The sequence below is a fragment of the Aotus nancymaae genome, unplaced genomic scaffold (assembly GCF_030222135.1).
Source record: "Aotus nancymaae isolate 86718 unplaced genomic scaffold, 86718_ANA_hifiasm-v0.15.2.pri h1tg000041l, whole genome shotgun sequence".
In the NCBI taxonomy this organism is placed as follows: Eukaryota; Metazoa; Chordata; class Mammalia; order Primates; family Aotidae; genus Aotus; species Aotus nancymaae.
The window spans coordinates 806728-824487 of NW_026988455.1; the positions used below are offsets into that span (position 1 = coordinate 806728).

Below are 17760 nucleotides of genomic sequence, written 5' to 3' on the forward strand. Positions count from 1 at the left end.
ACAAGGAGACATATTCCTAAAATGTTTATGACAACCTTATTTATAATAGGGAGAAATTAGAGACAAGCTGAATGTCAATATGGAATTGGATAAATTGTGGTATGTTTATAAATAGAATATTATATAGGAGTGGCATGTATATACCAGTGCTATACATTGTCAGCGTACATCATTCTTATATATTGAATGTTAACTGAGTAAAGGAAAAACGATAGTATTTAGAAATGTACAAAATGATGCTATATATCAGTTAGATAATATGCATAATGGAAGTATTCAATAATGTGTGAAAATGATAAAAAACAAATTTAGGATAGTGTTTGCTTCTAATGGGAATTAGAATTACATAGCAGTTTAAACTATACTGGTAATGTATTTATTGAGTTGTGGGCACGTGGCTTTTTATTATGTACATTTCAATATGTCTGGACTAGTTTAGAAACATTTAAAAATTGAAAGAAAATGTGTCAAGTGTTGACATTTGCATTTCAATGGAGATACGTTGAGAAATTTTTCTTTTTCCTGCTTCATTGATACTGTTTCTGTACATGCTCAATTTTCTACATTGGATACATGTAACTTTAATTATGTTAAATGAAAAACTGAGAAATAATATCTCTTTTAGAAAAACAAACAATTGTTTTAGGAATTTTTGGAAAATACAGACAAGTTAAATGAAAAAATTCTTAGCACTTTTTATAATTGATTTTGTAATCTTTTTTGCTCTGGCTCTGCTGTCTAGTCTGGAATGCAGTGGCGTGATATATTGGCTCACTGAAGCCTCTATCTCCTGGGCTTAAGAGATTCTTCCACTACACCCTTCCAAGTAGCTGGGACTATAGGCATATTCCACCACATTTGACTAATTTTCCTATATTTTGTAGCAGCAGAGTCTCGCTATGTTGCCCTGGGCTGACGTGATCCTCCCATCTCTGCTTCCCAAAGTATCGGGATTACAGGTGTGAGCCACTGCACCCAGCTCTATAAATTTTACAGAAGTTAAGCATTATTACATATTCTTTGCTGCTCTTATCTTTCCCACCTGTTGTTATAAAATAAACATTTAACATATAGGAATGGTATTTTAAAGTTTTAAAATATGTTATCCTCTCAATTTAAGAACACGGTTTTGCTCATTGGCCGATGTTCTCTCTTGCAATTAGTTGTTGCTTCTTAAGCATAGGTTTTAATAAAACTATATTGTTCCTTATGTTTGATTATTTTAACTGATTTTGCAAATATCAGGAAATGATAAAAATTTGAGCAGTTATATGCTCAGTCATAATACTGTTGATTTATAGAAGATAGAAGCTTTAAGTTATGTAAAATGTGAGATTTTCTTGGGAGGGGAACAGTAACATTTTAACTCTTAATTTTACTGGTTGCATATAGTATGTGATAGGCAGATTTATGAATGAGACAGTGGAATTATGGTTTTAAAATGTAAGCTCTTTAGGATTTGATGTAGTGCTAGTGGTACTAGAAAAATAAATAATAGAGCTAATAGTATTTTACAATATACCAGGCCCAGTGACTTACAGGATAATATAAACCAGTTCTTGTCAAACTTTATTTTGTTTATAAATCTCCTGTAAATCTTGTTAAGTAAGATGCAGATTCTAGATTCGCTAAGTCTAGGACTCTGTCAGAGCTTCTGCATTTCAGCAGACTCCTAGAATTTGCCAGTAAGTCAGTTTTAAGGACCACATTTTTAGTACTGAGGATGTAGGTTTGTGCTTCTCAAACTATCTGCAAAAGACTAGCTTTTAAAAAATATTATCTAGTATTTTATGGAATGATACTTTTTGGAAATAAAATAGAGAATAAATGTATAAGGCAAAGAGAGAAAATTGTATATTAATGTGAATGTAATTTCTCAGTAAACCCTTTACAGATGTAAAGTCTGTATGTTTAGGATAAACTAATATTTCCTAAAAAGTGTTTAGATATGTCGTACTATGTAGTACAGTTTTTAAGGGCAATTTATTTTATAAAAATACTTGCCCTGTGTGCAGGCAGCATCTCATGTATCCATCATATTTTCTGAATATTCTTTCTATTTCTAAAAGTTTTTTATTTTCCTTTTCCTTCTACCTAGGCCAATTCAAGACTCGCTGTTCATTCTTGGATTAGAGTAATTTTATAACACTACTTAGCATTTATGAATAAATGTTACCTGAAGAGATTATTCATCCTCTCAACAAAAATTGAAGCACCTCATTACACACAAAATTATGTGCTAGTCTCTTTTGGGATTATTAAAAGGAATAAAAAGTTCTTGCCCTGCAGAAATTTATAGACCTGGATGACAGAATCCATCTCCCTGTTAAGAAATTTTACTATATGTTAGTATTGACCTATTAAGGGATATCAGAACCTTAAAATGCTATTAAGTAACTTTTTCAGTTGTAGACCTGATTCATTAACTGGGGCAGTCTTTATTTTTCATTCATTGATTACATTAACAGATATTATTAGTCACCTACTGCATGCCCATTAGTGTGCTTGGCCCTTGTGAGAGAGTAGTGAATGATAGAGACATAATTCCTGCTCTCTGCTAAGAGCCCAGTGGGTGATCAAATCAACCCACTTGGCTTTTTGATTGTTGTATATGACTGAGAGAGACAGCCACATTCAAGTATTTGTTTTAGAAAGTATAACGTTAGTCATCTAGACATTAATTTTGGTAATTTATCATAGGGATAAGTAAAGAAATACAGTGAGAACACTTTTCTGTCTTTGAAACTTCATTTATTCTTACTTTAAAAAAATTTCATTTTATTGTATTTCACTTTGAAGCATAACCACTCATTTATATCCAGGCCTCATCCAGAGCTTTCTGGTAGCGTATGGGTTTTGGGTGATTCTGCTGAGTTTTTGCTTATTTAGAGGCTACAGGATTTCAGTAATTCATGGGATATCTTGTAGCCTTTTGAATACCAGAAAGTAGTGGATACTTGTTCAATGCAGTGAGGTAAGCTAGTTTCTTATTACCCTTCTTTCTGATAGTTACTGTGAGGTCTATGGAGAAACTGATTGAACATTTGTAGTATCTAAAACTCAGCAGCATTTTAAAGATTTAGCGAGTAAAACCTCCTCCCATTCCTCTTGTCATTTGTTCAGCACCTGCTATGTATGTGGCAGGCGTCATTCTGAAGATGTCATTGTTGGGGGAAAAAGAAAAAAACATAGGGTCCCTGTACTCTCAGAATTTGTAAGACATAATAATCTCTATCTGGGACAATAATAATGACTAGAGTTTATTATGTGCTTACTATGTGCTGGAAACTTTGCCAAGTGCTACATATATTAACTCATTTAATCCTTTTGTAACAACTTGTGAAGTGAAGGTATTATTATTAGCATCATCTACATTTTTACAGATAAGGAAACTGAGACAAGAAAGTTTAATATGCCCCATACCACACTGCTTGTATGTAGCAAAGACGGAATTCTCGCCTGCCAAGTCTGGCTCCAAAAATTCCACATTTATCCACTACACTATGCTGTGCAATTATAACAGATAATTATGATTTAATTTAAATGGATAATTAAATAGGCAGTTTTAAAAAGTAAGAGCTGTGCAATGATGGAATGCCCACTGCTGTGGGAGCACAGAATAAGCCCACCTAATTTGGTGGTGGTAGGGTCAGGGAAAGCTTTCCTAGGAAAGTAATCTTCATTCAAAGAGACTCTGAACCTCTTTTCCTCCCTTAAAAAAAAAAAAAAAGCCATTGAAAAGAATTGAAGATTTTTTAAAAGTAGAATTTTAAAAACAGTGGTTTTTAATTTTTTTAACTGATTTTCCCACAAAGGAATAACATAGGTTTGTAAAACTGTAAGTGTATTCTGAACTGAGATCCTTTGGTAATGATACTCTTTAAATTGGATGAGATAAATTTTTTAAATGGCCATTTTAAAAATTAACCAAAAGAAAAAATTCTAGTATTTTTGAGGTGAGAAACCAGAGGGGAGTACTATTATGTAAATAATACTAGGTATCTTCTCTCTCTATCTCTGTATCTCTCTGACACACCTGCTCTCTCGCTCTTGCGTGCTATCTCCCTTTCCCTCTCCCCCCACAATCTGTCTTTCTCTCTCTTCTCCCCCACCCCTCTTTGATAGAACAAAAGATATGATTGCCCACATTTTGGGAGGCCAGAATGGGTTCGCTTGAGCCCAGGAATTTGAGACTAGCCTGGGCAACATAGCGAGACCCCATCTCCACAAAAAATAAAAATACTGGCTGGACATGGTGGTGTTTACCTGTAGTTCCAGTCACTGAAGAAGCTGATGTGGAGGCATTGCTGGAGCCCAGGAGGTTGAGGCTTCACTGAGCTATGACCATGCCACTGCACTCCAGCAACAGAGCAAGACCCTATCTCAAAAAAAAAAAAAAAAAAAAAAAAAAAAAAAAATTTGATTATGTGCTGTTTAGTTTAAATATGGAAGCTGCTTTGATCACTTTAGGCCTCTTGTAATACTGTAGCAGGGATTAACATTTCTAAGTTCCCTTGGTGGTGAGGGTAGGGGAGAGACAGCGGGGAGTGGGGAGGGTGGGGAGGGATAACATGGGGAGAAATGCCATATATAGTATGCACCTAAAGTTAAAAACAACAACAACAAAAAAAAAATTTCTAAGTTCCTGCATCAGGAAATGAACATAGAGAAAAATATGAAATCTACTTTATAGACTACATTTTATAATATCAAAGCTTTTATAAAGTATTATGCATTCATAGGTGGAATTATTTAAGATTTGCCAACTAGATTTTAATTTAGGCAGATTTTAAGTATAGAAATTTTTTTTAACCATAAAACTTAGCAAATTATAATTTACCCAAAGATCTATGAGGATCTTATTTGTAAACATGCACTGGTCACCATCCGTTTTCAAACAGCAAGAGACACAAATCCTAGAAAACCTTATTTCAATTTCTGGCCTTCCCTGCTTTCTCAAGATGCATTTCAGACTAGAAGAAAAATTAACAATTTGAAACCCACTTTGACATACAGAAAAGCCCTGGCATATTTAAATTTCAGATTGCTGGACCTCCATCTTGAGATTTTGATTCATCATATTCTGGATGAAACAAGAATTAGGATCAAAATTAAGGAGCCACAGGCTGAGTGCAGTGGCTCATGCCTATAATCCCAGCACTTTGGGAGGCCAGGATGGGCAGATCACTTGAGGTTAGGAGTTAAGGGACCAGCCAGACCAACATGGTGAAATCCTATCTCTACTGAAAATACAACAAATAACTGGGCGTCATGGCACCAGCCTGTAATCCCAGATACTCAGGAGGCTGAGGCAGGAGAAATGCTTGAACCCAAGTGGCAGAGGTTGCAGTGAGCCGAGATCAGGCCATTGCAGGACTCCATCTAATTAAAAAAAAAGATTAGGAAGCCACGTGGAAAAACCTTGGGCTGAGGAATTAAGTCTTAAAGGACCACCTCAATCCTATCACACTACCCCTCTTTAGAATGTGATCCATCGAAAAGGAATCTTTCCTTTTGACCCTCATCAAACAATTCGGGTACATTCTCCCATTCACTGTAAAATTCAGAGTACAACACTTGCAGGCCTTTCAATGATCAACAGGTATCATTCTGACTTTATAAACAGAAATGTTTAACTGGCCAGTGACTGTTACGTGTTGGTCCTATCTTTACCATATACTTTCTGAGGTTAAGTCAGCCGAGGAGCCCATGCTTTCATGCCCTAAGTACTAGAACCTGGGCTCCCAATATACATAGGATGATGTGGAGATGCCACTGAATGACCTACTCACACCACAAGGAACAAGTACTCAGCATTTAATGAAACTCCCTCCATGTGGCTTCAAGCCAGGAGGACACAGGCCCCCCTGACACCCTTAATCTCCTCAGCTCTTCTGCTGAAGAATTTGGCCTTGACGATGACAGGCTGCTTTGGGAGCTTTCCCTTGCCCAGAACTTTATAGTAGCCTGATCGCACCACATCAGTGATGGGAGCAGCCCCGGTCTTGTTTTTAGCAGCATTCACCCGTGTCTGCTCACTGACCAAAGTCCACAATTTGTCAAGGTTGACAGTTGGGCAGAAGCTCTGGTTCCTCTTTAAGTGTCAGTGCCTTATACCAACTTTCCCAAAGTAACCTGGGTGGTATTTGTCGAAGTTGATCCTGTGGTGATGCATACCACCAGCATTACCACGGCCTCCAGGGTGCTTCCGGTGCTTGCCGATGCGGCCGTGGCCGTGGTTCACGTGGCCCCGAAGTTTCCGGGTCTTCCTCAGTCTGGATGGCATGTTGGCAGCCCAGAGGAAAGAGCAAGTATAGAAATTATTGGTTTTTGTAATCTTGTCATGCATCAACTTATTTTATCAATTATTAATATCTTGAGTGCTTTTCATTTTTATAAAATGGGACAGTGATAGTTTAGGGTATATTTGGAGATATTTTTGTGTTCAGTGCCATATTGTGGCTAAAAGGCTAGTATAAGAGATAATTCTGATAGTATTGCTCTCTTCTTCATAGTGTATATCATCTCATGTATTGAAAAATCTCATTTTTCTTAATGGCTATTAACAGAATTCAAGATCTTAATTAGGAGTCCCAGGGGCCAGATTTGACCCCTTTTATTAGCATAGTGACTTTTTATCAGTTTAAAATATGAATGTGATAGTTTTATATTTAATGATCTCCCTGATTTACGTCCTTTATATTTCAAAATTGAAATAGCATTCACTTACCAGTTCCATTGTCTCCACTTGGGTTCGACTTTAACCATTGCTTGCTTGGTTTTTGTTCTTTTCTTGTCACTGCAACCACTCACTTAGGCCATTCACCTTCAACCAGTGTTCTGCAGCTTGTTGAAAGTTACATTATTTTGCTTTGTTCTCTGCTATTCTGTCTTATCCATGAGTGCTCTGGGTTATAATATTTTTCCCTTTTGCCCCATGAGCACCCATGCTTCAAGTCTGATTCTATGTGGTATTTAAGAAGACTGTTGTTTAAACTCCTGGTCAGCTCACCCATTTCTTTGATTGGGAGGCTCCATTTGACAGCTAAGCTTTCTTCTACTTTAAAAACTACATGGATGAATACAGACATACATAAAAATATTTTGCTATTCTAATTGCTTTAGTTTTTTTTTTCTTTAAACTGTGGGGTTTCTCCCTAATTTATACTTATCTAGAAGCTTCTGGTGTTTTAATATGGTTCCAGTGGCAGGGGGTGGTGCCTGGCTGTCGCCTTTCTAGAGCTCTTTACTCTGTATTTATAAAAGAGATTTTTATTTCAGGTTGTCTCAGTTCTTGCTGCTAGAAATGTAGTCCATGGGCCAGCAGCACCAGCATCACCTATTTGTTAGAAATTCAGAATCTCAAGTCCCACCCCCCAGACCTTATGCATCTTAATCTGCATTTTAGCAAGATGTCTGCTTGTTTGATAAGAATGTTGAAGTTTGCAAAGCACTGCTCTAGGTATCAACCAACTACATGATACCTTGACATGCTCGTAGTTGTACATTTCTAGAACTGATTTTAAATATATAACCTGTAATCTTATTTAAATATTTGTGAATTATTTCATAACTATTCATCTTGTTTCACCGAAAGTTATACTGTGGGTGGGTATTGCTACTGTATGAAAGGAATGACAAGAATAATCCCAAACAGTAGCCACCCCCAGTCCTTGAAGTGAAGTTTTGGTGTACAGTCATAGTTGATGTAAAACTATGACAACCATTTTGCAAGTCTCTTTGTGCCTTCTCCCAGCATCAGTTTGTACCTGTAGATAAAGAACTATTCCTTTCTTGTATCTTGGACAGTGTCTTTTAAGCAAAGTTGCATTTGCTAAATGGAACTTGTAAGGTGTTGGGGAAAATATCTGATTTTTATCCTTAAATGAGAGAAATTATGCCTTACTGATATTTGATATGTGGATTAATAGTATGGGCATATAGTCTTTAGTCTTGAGGATTCATATACAAGTCTTGCTTGTTTTTGAGGAAAAACGTTTCATTTTCTGGTGCACTATGACAATCCCAGTCATTAGCAGTAGGAACAGAGAAAAGTTAGGTTAGCAAGATAAAAGACACTACATGCAATTTATTAACTTTATAAAGTTATAAAGTTAGCAACACGACAAATATATTTCAGACTTAGATATATTTGTATCGTGGTGCTTTAGGAAATAGTTTTAAAAAAAAAACCAGTGTTTTTACTTTTAGTTGTTCAAGAATGAAGAGAACTGAGAGAATACAAAATTACTCTTTCATTCTTTAGCATTCACATGTAGCGTGAACAATGTAGCTGATCCGAAAGCACATTTTAATTGGCATTTTTCTAGAGTAATATTCTTTTAGGATGACAAACAATATTGAAGTGAGCATTTTTAGGGTTTTGATGCCTTCTTTTGACTGTGTGCCTAAGAATGGCAGTGAGAGGGATGGCAGAGAGAATACCCAGATGTATGTGAGTTAGTGGTATGTTACTTAGTATTATTTTAAATAGTAAAAGCAAATTCAATGGGTGAGGCATGGTGGCTCAGGCCTGTAATTCCAGCACTTTAGGAGGCCAAGGCCAGTGGATCTCTCGAGCCTAAAAGTTTGAGACCAACTTGGGCAACATAGTGAGACTCTGTCTCTTCAAAAAAATTTTAAAAATTAGCTGAGTGTGGTGGTGCATGGCTATAGTCCCAGCTACTCCTGGGAGGCTGAGGTGGGAGGATCACTTGAGCCTGGGAGGCTGAGGCCAGTGAGTAGTAATCATGCCACTGCACTGCACTCCAACCTGGGCAGCAGAGCAAGGCCTTTTCTCCAAAAAAAAAAAAAGGTAAACTCTGTGGAGTGACCTTAGCTAAGAGCCATTCTATTTTGTATATAGGTTCTACTAAATGTGGCTATATCAGATAAGACTTATGGTTGTGGTTACTCATGGTCATAAGTTGTGAATATACAATTACTGATACACATGTGATCCACATTCATATTCTTCCTGAATGTCAATCACGTGTGTATCAGTAATTCTAAATTACATAAATATGAAACAAAGCTTCATTTGGGAGGTAGCACTCTCAGAAGATTAGTTTTAAAACAGAATAGCAGAAGGAGTTGTGACATGCATCTATAAGCAATTGTAATAATTTGACAGTTATTTAGCCCTTGATTCCTAGCCCTTTCATTGACAGCCTGCCTGCAAAGATAGTGAGGCCCGTTTCACCCGCATTAATGTCCTCTTAAATGGTAGCCTGCAGTCTGGGTAATGATAAACGTTCAGTGATTGATGATTTTTTTTAGTCCTATGAGATTCTGTGTGGTTTCTGGTTGCTGTGAGCCAGCTTAGTTTTTTCTCTTACTTGGGCTTTGTATACATTTTTCTGGTCTTCACCACGTTGGTTTTAAATTGGCAGACATAGGTGTGACCTGCAGTTCTAATTAATTAAGTTCAAAGCCTTGTTTAGAAAAAAATATGATTTTGAAGGTGATGATGTACTTACAACTGTGTAAAAGTCTGAGAACCAGGACAGATTTTAATACATGGTAATTTTGTAACACTTGTTTTTATTTGTAAACTTTATCTTTTTTCCCCTTGGCTTAAAAAAAAAAACACATGTTTTAAACTATAAGGAGAAATGTAATAACAGCTACTGTAAAAAATAATATTAGCTTTATTGGTTTATGGTGTTTGTAATTTCATTCTTAAGAATTTTAGTTGGCTGTTTTTAGTAATCGTTTTCTTTTCTACATGGCTCAGTTTCTGTAGGAGTATATATTGTTATACTACAGCAGTATTAAAATTAGTATAAACAGACCTTTTGGTTGAATATTTGCCATTTGGGAAAGGATTCATTTCTAGCATATTGATTGTGGATTAGTTTTAGTATTTTAAGTCTAACTTGTAATTGTCTAACTCTTTATTTTTAGGGTATGGGGGCCGGAATGAATAGGAGAATAAAGTTAAGCATTTCCCTAATTTAGTACAATTGAGAAATATATTTTCTTAATTCATTTTTTAAAAAATGATCCATTGTACTTTCCTTTTGAATGTAATCTTAGAGGTAATTTTAGTAATAGTTTTCAGAATTTTTGTAACTCCCCATCTGATCAGAAGAGCCATTTGACATATTAGTGCTCATGGTTAGTGTGTATTTATGGAAACCTACTTTTCTTTATGATCAATTAAAAAATGTTTTTTGACATTAAAATCTTAAAAGGAGTAAAAGAAGCACTTCTGCTGTTTGCTTTCCCAATAATGAACAGGAAACTTGGTTAGAAATGACCATGTGTAAGTCTGTATATTAATTAGGTGGGTGTCATTATGCTCAATTAGCAGGACTGCCAAATAATCTCTTTAATACTCTGATCTTTTTTCCCCCTAGGGTTTTACAGACAGCCCTCATTACAGTGATCACTTAAATGACAGTCGATTAGGAGCCCATGAAGGCTTGTCCCCAACACCTTTCATGAACTCAAATCTGATGGGTAAGTTGGTAATTCTCTGCAAGTGGTCTTTTCAAAGCTTCTTTGGTCAGAGACATTTTTTATCCCTTTGTCCAGGAGGGACAGGTAAGTATCTAGAAGAAAGTTCTGGAGTTTCTAGGGGCAGTACGGCTTTTCTTTGTTCAGCACAGCTTGAGGATCAAATGTCCAAAAAATTTGGGTTCTTCTCTTAAAGCATTATTGGTGTCAAAAAAGGAAGCAGCAGTGTTTTTTGATTGTCAGTTTTGGCAATGTCTTTGTGACCTCAAGCTTTATATGTTTTCTGGGGCAGAGAAGTACGTTTTAAGGGCATTTGTGATACTACTATTTCTCTTAACAGTTGTATATATGTCATAATTAAAAATGTGACAAAGCAGTGATTTTAGGCTTTACTTGCATTGGACAATGTTTCTCCTGGCACAATTTGATTAAAACATAGTACATTTAGATATTGCAGCACTTGTTTTAAACACTTGGCTTCATACTGGGACTTTTTTTTAAGTTTTGGTTTGAAGAAGTGAAGTTGTACTTTCAAGAAGGATATGAACTACCATCTAAACCTGATTTAGCAAAACCTTTATGTTTAATCATTCTGTCTACCCTACGCTTTGCAAAACACCCCTCCTTTCCTTTCTCCTTCCTTTCCCCCCTCTGTCTAAAATAAAAGTTTAAAGTTGTTCTTCATTCTAAAATTATAAACCCAATCTTGTTTTTTCAGTTTGCAGACCATTTGTGTGTGTGTGTGTGTGTGTGTGTGTGTGTGTGTAAATATTTTACCTTTAAACCTGATTGAAAAGAATCTATGATTTATGACATTTTTTTTCTTGCTTATACTGGGACTGAGCGTATTACAAAAACTTTAATCTGTTATACCAGTTGTTATTGGCATCATATAAATATAAAACATTTGTGTAATTGACATTGATTTCATTACTTATTTTATTTCTTAAGAACATGACCTATATTGTGGTCTTGGAATTGTCCTTTTAAGACACAGCCATGCATTAATCTAAGTAGATTACCCAAATCCGAAATCCTGGTGGTCTGCAGTTTCTTTAAAATGATTTGCTTTGCACAGTCTTTGTTTCCCTCATTCTCTGTAGTGTTGAGGAGACACAGTCTGATATTCTAGTGTGGATTTTGCCTAAGGCGGTTGACGGTTTGAAGCCAGAAGAACTGTTGGAGTATGACAGAAGAGTGGAAAAAATCTAATCAGCAATAAAACTTGTGTTTAAAATCACAATTTGTTTCAGCATAAATAAATGCACACCGAAAATCACGGTATTAAATGTATTATCACTCCAGATAAAAATCAGAGTTAGGTTTAGAGTAAATTATTTGGCTAGGGAAAACTTTCTAATTTATTTTTTAAATTTTCAGTTGAGCTAGCCATCAAAGTAAAATTGATGTAACACTCCAAATAATTTCCTTTTGCAGTATAACTTTTCCTATGTAGGATTTAATTTATATTAAGTGTAGTAGGGTAAGTTAAAGTCAGTGTTTTTGTAATTTTGGATTAAACTAAGCTTTCTTAATTGAGACTATAACTCTGAACTGTAAAAAATCAGAAATAGCTCTTTTTGTATTTATGTTCTTACTTTTTATTCTTCACTCATAAAGACGACTTTTAGACCCAGTGGAATTTCGTCATTAGCACAGCTTTATGCCAAGGTGACTATTAAAATTTGGTGGGGGTCAAGTGTGGAAATTAAATGAATCCTAAGAGGTATGCATGTCAGTCACTTGCTCTGAGCAGATGTTGACTAACAATATTTCTGTAATTCACTTTGAGGTAACATTTTCTCAGTTGGAACAATTAAGAGCATGTGCTTGCTGGTGTCTTCAGTTTTCAGATAATTACTAGAGTACTTTTTAATAGTCATCTGTACCCTATGTATAAAATCAACATCTAAAGTCATGAAGTAAATAATTATTTGTAAATAGATTGATCTCTTCATGATTCAAATGAAAAAAATCTTCATTCATCTGAACTACATTGTTGAGGTATGACTTTATATCAGATACAGATATACAAACCATACATTTTCTTTTCTTATTTTTGAGACGGGGTCTCACTTTGTCACTCAAGCTAGAGTGCAGTGGCATGATCATGGCTCACTACAGCCGTGAACTCCTGGGCTCAAGCTGTCTTCTTTCCTTAGCACAACACCAGCTGATTGTTTACATTTTTTCTTTTGTAGAGATGAAATCTCATTATGTTGACCAGGCTAGTTTTGAACTCCTGGCCTCAAGTGATCCTTCTGTCCCAGCCTCCCAAAATGTTGCAGTTATAGGCATGAGCCACCACGTCTGACCCAGACCATAAGTTTTATTTATGCACTACCTAATGTAAAAATGTTTACTTATATATAAAGGAAGGAGAGAGAACCCTGAAATGATGAAGCAGATAAGTTCAAAAGAAATTCACTGGTCATTGGCAATATCTGATATACTTCACTTTCTTACCTTTATTTTCGGTAAAAATGATCAAATGATGTACCTTAGTCCAACAACAGTGTAAGCAATATGCATGACAATAGCTTGCTTTTGGAAATCAATGTCTCTTAAATCACAGTGCAGTTCCATACAGCAGCAGGCAGTCCAGTTTGATATGAGCTGAAGTAATTGAACTGACACCCAAACATGTTTTTATAGCAGTATGTAGAGTTACAATAGATAGACTAACTTTTCTGGCTGTTTGATAATTGAAGGGAGTTTCTGCCTAAAAAACCTAAATTGTTCTGTTGATATGTGTATGGTAGTAGTCGAAGCATTTGGAACTGCTGATACCCTATCATCACAACAGGTAACAGTTGAGGTGGTGCTGTGAATGATGAATGCTCAGAAACAGTTAAAACTAATAGGAAAGCGGTAACATTTTATGTTGCTGTCAACATATAAAAGCACCATTAAGTGGGGGAGGGATTGTATGTCTAGGGAATGTTGTTATTTTGAGTATTATGTTCAGCCATAAGCACATTTGCCTGAAGTAATAGTGGATTATAAAGCACCACTGTCTTCTGTGATAGAGCTTTAAAACACTTTAGTGATTTTGTACATTGCAAAAATTAGAAATTTTGTCTAACAAGGGTTGATAATGATTCAGTAATGAACAATTTGCAACAGAAAGTGCATTTATATATTCATTTAGATATTTTGAAGTATTTTACACAGGAAGTAAAGCTATTATGCTGAATCAGTTAATGTTTCTTTTTATGAATTTCAGAATTATCCTGTTGATTTGTCACTGTGGGAAAGAGGGCTTTTCTTATGTTCCAAGTGAAATAAGTACATCATTTTGGCACATTGCTAGGTAATTAGCATCAAACAGTTCTGTACTCTGTACTATTAAAACTATATGAAAAGCTTTGACCATAGCAGTGAATTCCATGGTCAGTTCAAGGCTACTATCACCAAGTAGCCTTGTCTATCTCAAGCTTCTTCCAACTCTGGTCCATTTCTCTACCCTCAATCCTCTCATTAATTTCAGTAATACTTGTTTTCTTTTACCTGTGGATAATTAGTCATATTTTTGATGATGTCAGGATCAGTTTACTGGTTGAACTTAGAAACACATTATTCTCACATAATTGCTTACCTTTCATCCTCAAGTGACTGTGTAATAAACTGCTATTATCTTTCTATCCCTCCAAGTTTATAATTTTTACTTATTTTTGGATGTATTTATGTGTATATGTGATAAATGGAAGAATTAAGGTATAAGATTATCTCTAGTTTTGCTTGTTTTCTGAGACCCTTAATTGTGTTCCTTTCTGAGACTCTATTTTAGCTCTACAAATGGTTTGTTAATTTTTATTTTAAAGAATGAGTGTAATGTGTGGTGATACAGGGGGAAATTGCAGGGCTGAGAGTTAGGAGATGTGGATTTTAATCTAGATTCTGAAAATAACCTTTACCTTTCTGATAGGGTAATGCTGGGAATTCTCAGAGGTCTTGTATCAGCTCTAGAATTTTACAATTCCATAATCTCATAAATTTAATAACTTTATTCAACCCTGAAAAAGGCTGCAACTATAATTATAATTGCTATTTCGCAAATGATTAAAACTAAGGCACAGGACAGTTGTTTCTTTCTGAGGTCACAAAGCCAGTAAATGTCAAAACTAAATGTAGAACTCGTATCTCCTGACTCTTAGTAATTGCATGCTCTTTCCATTAGACCACACTGTTTAGGTTAAGATACTTGTTCTTTCGTCATATCTCAGGTTTTTTACTAGCTCAGTATTTTCTTAATCCATAATTATGGAGACATTGGTCTTGAGGGATGACCATGGGAAAAAAGGTTCCACAGTGAAATAACTTTGAACACCATTTTGTATCAGTTGTTCCCTCTTAGAAATTCAGATTGTACTTTGGAATGTTAAAGACTCTGAACAAAGAAAAAGGTTATTTAACTTTGTTTAGCCTTCTACACCCCCAAATCGTATTAGGCACAGAAGACTTTTTGTAAAAAGCATCATTAGCTTCTGAGAAACTAGTTTTCCATGGGATACTGGGAAATGTTTCTGGTTGTTTAATGGAAAAAAAAAAAGATACCTAAAAGTTCTCTAAAAAGTAAAATAGAATTGCTCTATGGTCATCCCTTAGTATCTGTGAGGGATTGGGTCCCCTGATGCTCAAGTCCCTTATATATATAAAATGGTATAGTTTCTGCATATAACTGATGCATATCCCCCTATATACTTTAAATCATCTATAACTTACATATAATACGTAATACAATGGAAATGCTGTGTGAATAGTTCTTAGGTTGAATTGTTTAGGGAATAATGACAAGGAAAAAAAAATGTCTGTATACATTCAGCACAGATGCAACCACCCTTTCTTTCCCCTTAAGTATTTTCAAATTGTGGTTGATTGATTTCACGTACGTGGAACCCACAGGCAGAGGGCAGACTGTATATATTGTTATAACTTATTTTAGGCATGTTAACTGATTTAACAGGTTGGGTCTAATTGTTCAAATATGTTACTGTCAAACCTCTCTTAAAAGCATTTGATTTATAAGCAAAGCAGGTGTCTTGCCATTGCTGCTGGAATCTCTGCAACTCTACCTTCTCTATCTCAGAACTTAAAGGGCCCCTCTGGCAAAGCTATGTTTTATTTCCATTTCATTTGGGATTAAATAGGTTTCTGTGGATTTGTCTGGGAATTTAAGCCCAAGTACACTTTTTTCCCTGCATATTTGGTACCTCAAACAACCAAATTTCAAAGAAAATTCTTTTATAAAGTTGATACTGCTTGCACTATAACTTGTGAAAAATCCAGAAATGTGCTAGTGTTACAAAATATGTAGAATCAGCATTTTCAGACGATCAAAGTATAATACAACCCTGCCCTCAAAAGTTATCTTTTTTTGGCTGAGGGGTGGCTCATCTTCCCAGCACTTTGGGAGGCCAAGACAGAAAGATTGCTTTAGCCCAGGAGTTTGAGACCAGCTTGGGCAATAAAGTGAAACCCTGTCTACACAAAAAAATACAAAATATTAGCCAGGCGTGGTGGCGCATGCCTGTGGTCCCAGCTACCTGGAGGCTGAGGAGAGAGGATTGCTCGAGTCAAGGAGGTGGAGGTTGCAGTAAGCCACATCACTCCACTGTACTCCAGCCTGGGCAACAGAACCAACCCTGTCTCAGAACAAAACGAAACAAAACAAATGTCTCCGTGTGTGTGTGTGTGTGTGTGTGTGTGTGTGTGTGTGTGTGTGTACATATATAAATCTAAGTTTGATATACTTGAAATCTCTTCACTAGTGAGATATTGAAAATGATTATAAATGTGTTTAAGGGAAATAGTATCTGATTTGACAGTATTTCATAAGGATGAGGCCTTTATACTTTTTCCAATATTTTATTAACCATAAGTTTCATGAAAGAATATGGTTGTATATTCATTGATCTACATTCTCTGGCCTTTGACTGTACTGACAAACACAAAATGTTGGCACCAAGAGAAACTTGAATGAAAGGAGCCTGGATACAATTGAAGGCACTGAAGCCAAGAAAAATAAAATGACTCATTAGTTTGAAACATGGCTCTGGTGAGGCATGGTGGCTCATGCCTATAATCCCAGCATTTTGGGAGGCTGAGGCAGGTAAATTACCTGTCAGGAGTTCAAGACCAGCCTGATCAGCATAGTGAAACCACATCTCTACTAAAAATACAAAAAAAAAAAAAAAAAAAAAAGCCAGGTGTGGGGGCACATTCTTGTAATCTTCTCAGCTATTTTGGAGGCTGAGGCAGGAGAATTGCTTGAATGCAGATAGGAGAGGTTGCAGTGAGCCAAGATCGTGTCATTATACTCCAACCTGGGTGACAGAGCAAGACTCTGTCTCAAAAAGAAAAAAAAAGAAGAAGAAACATGGCCCTTACTCTCTTGTTTCTAATTAGTGCACAGTCCCTTTCTACTACGTTGCTCCCCCCTGTTTTTTTTTTAACTTCTTGTGTTCAACCGCTTGTTTCATTTGCTACCTTTTTCTACATTATAGCTCTGCTATTTTTTTCTTTCTTTCACTACTGCTTAAACTCTCATTAACTAGTCTGAGTTGTTGAATACCTTCCTCCATCTTTTTCATGTATTCATTTATCCATTTTTTTCTGCCCTTTACCATGTGGAAGTACTATATGGTGAAATAATAAAGTGAATAATATTCCATCTATCTTTACAGACTTTATTATTTTAGTGTGATAGAGAGGGATAAGAGTTTCAGTAATTATCATAGATGGGAGAATGTCAGTGATATGGATAAATTCTTACAGACATTCATAAGAGATTACTTTCAGGCACAACCAGAGGTGATCAGGAAAAGCTTTGTTGTGGGTAGCATTTAATCCAGTCAGCACTCTTTCTGTTATAAGTGACAGAACGTAACTTAAATCAGGTTAAACACAAAGTGGTGTTTATTAACTCATTTATCTAAGAAGGCTTGAAGTAGATTGATTTGGAGCATGGGGGACCTAGGGGTTTAAATATCATCATCAAGCCTCCCTCTTTCACCTTACAAATGTTTTGTTGAAAGAATAAGATAGAACTAACTCACTTCGGCAGCACATATAGTAAAATTGGAACGATACAGAGAAGATTAGTATTGCCCCTGTGCAAGGATGACATGCAAATTTGTGAAGCGTTCCATAATTTTTATTAAAATAAATAAAGAATAAGATAGAACTAGAGAAGCAAATTGGGCCAAGGAGAGGGGATTTGAGAAGTGGGAAAAGGTAGGAGTACAGCGTTCTGTTCTGTCCTTCTCTTGTATCTCTCACTCCAGTATTTCCAGATTG

General features: G+C 35.8%; 1 protein-coding gene, 1 non-coding gene and 1 pseudogene across 8 annotated transcripts in view; 2 read left to right on the plus strand and 1 right to left on the minus strand.

Moving 5' to 3' along the window:
* TCF12 (transcription factor 12) overlaps nucleotides 1-17760 on the plus strand; it is a 418189-nt gene that overhangs the window by 206645 nt on the left and 193784 nt on the right. For all 7 annotated transcript variants that reach the window (XM_064361328.1, XM_012442999.3, XM_021666221.2 and 4 more), the window contains one exon: nucleotides 10362-10464. In XM_064361328.1, the coding sequence (XP_064217398.1) occupies nucleotides 10362-10464 (103 nt within the window). The remainder of the gene's footprint in view (nucleotides 1-10361; nucleotides 10465-17760) is intronic.
* Nucleotides 5802-6335, minus strand: LOC105710619 (large ribosomal subunit protein uL15-like; annotated as a pseudogene).
* Nucleotides 17516-17618, plus strand: LOC135268768 (U6 spliceosomal RNA). The gene has a single exon (XR_010337121.1). It is a non-coding gene; the product is annotated as a U6 spliceosomal RNA (small nuclear RNA).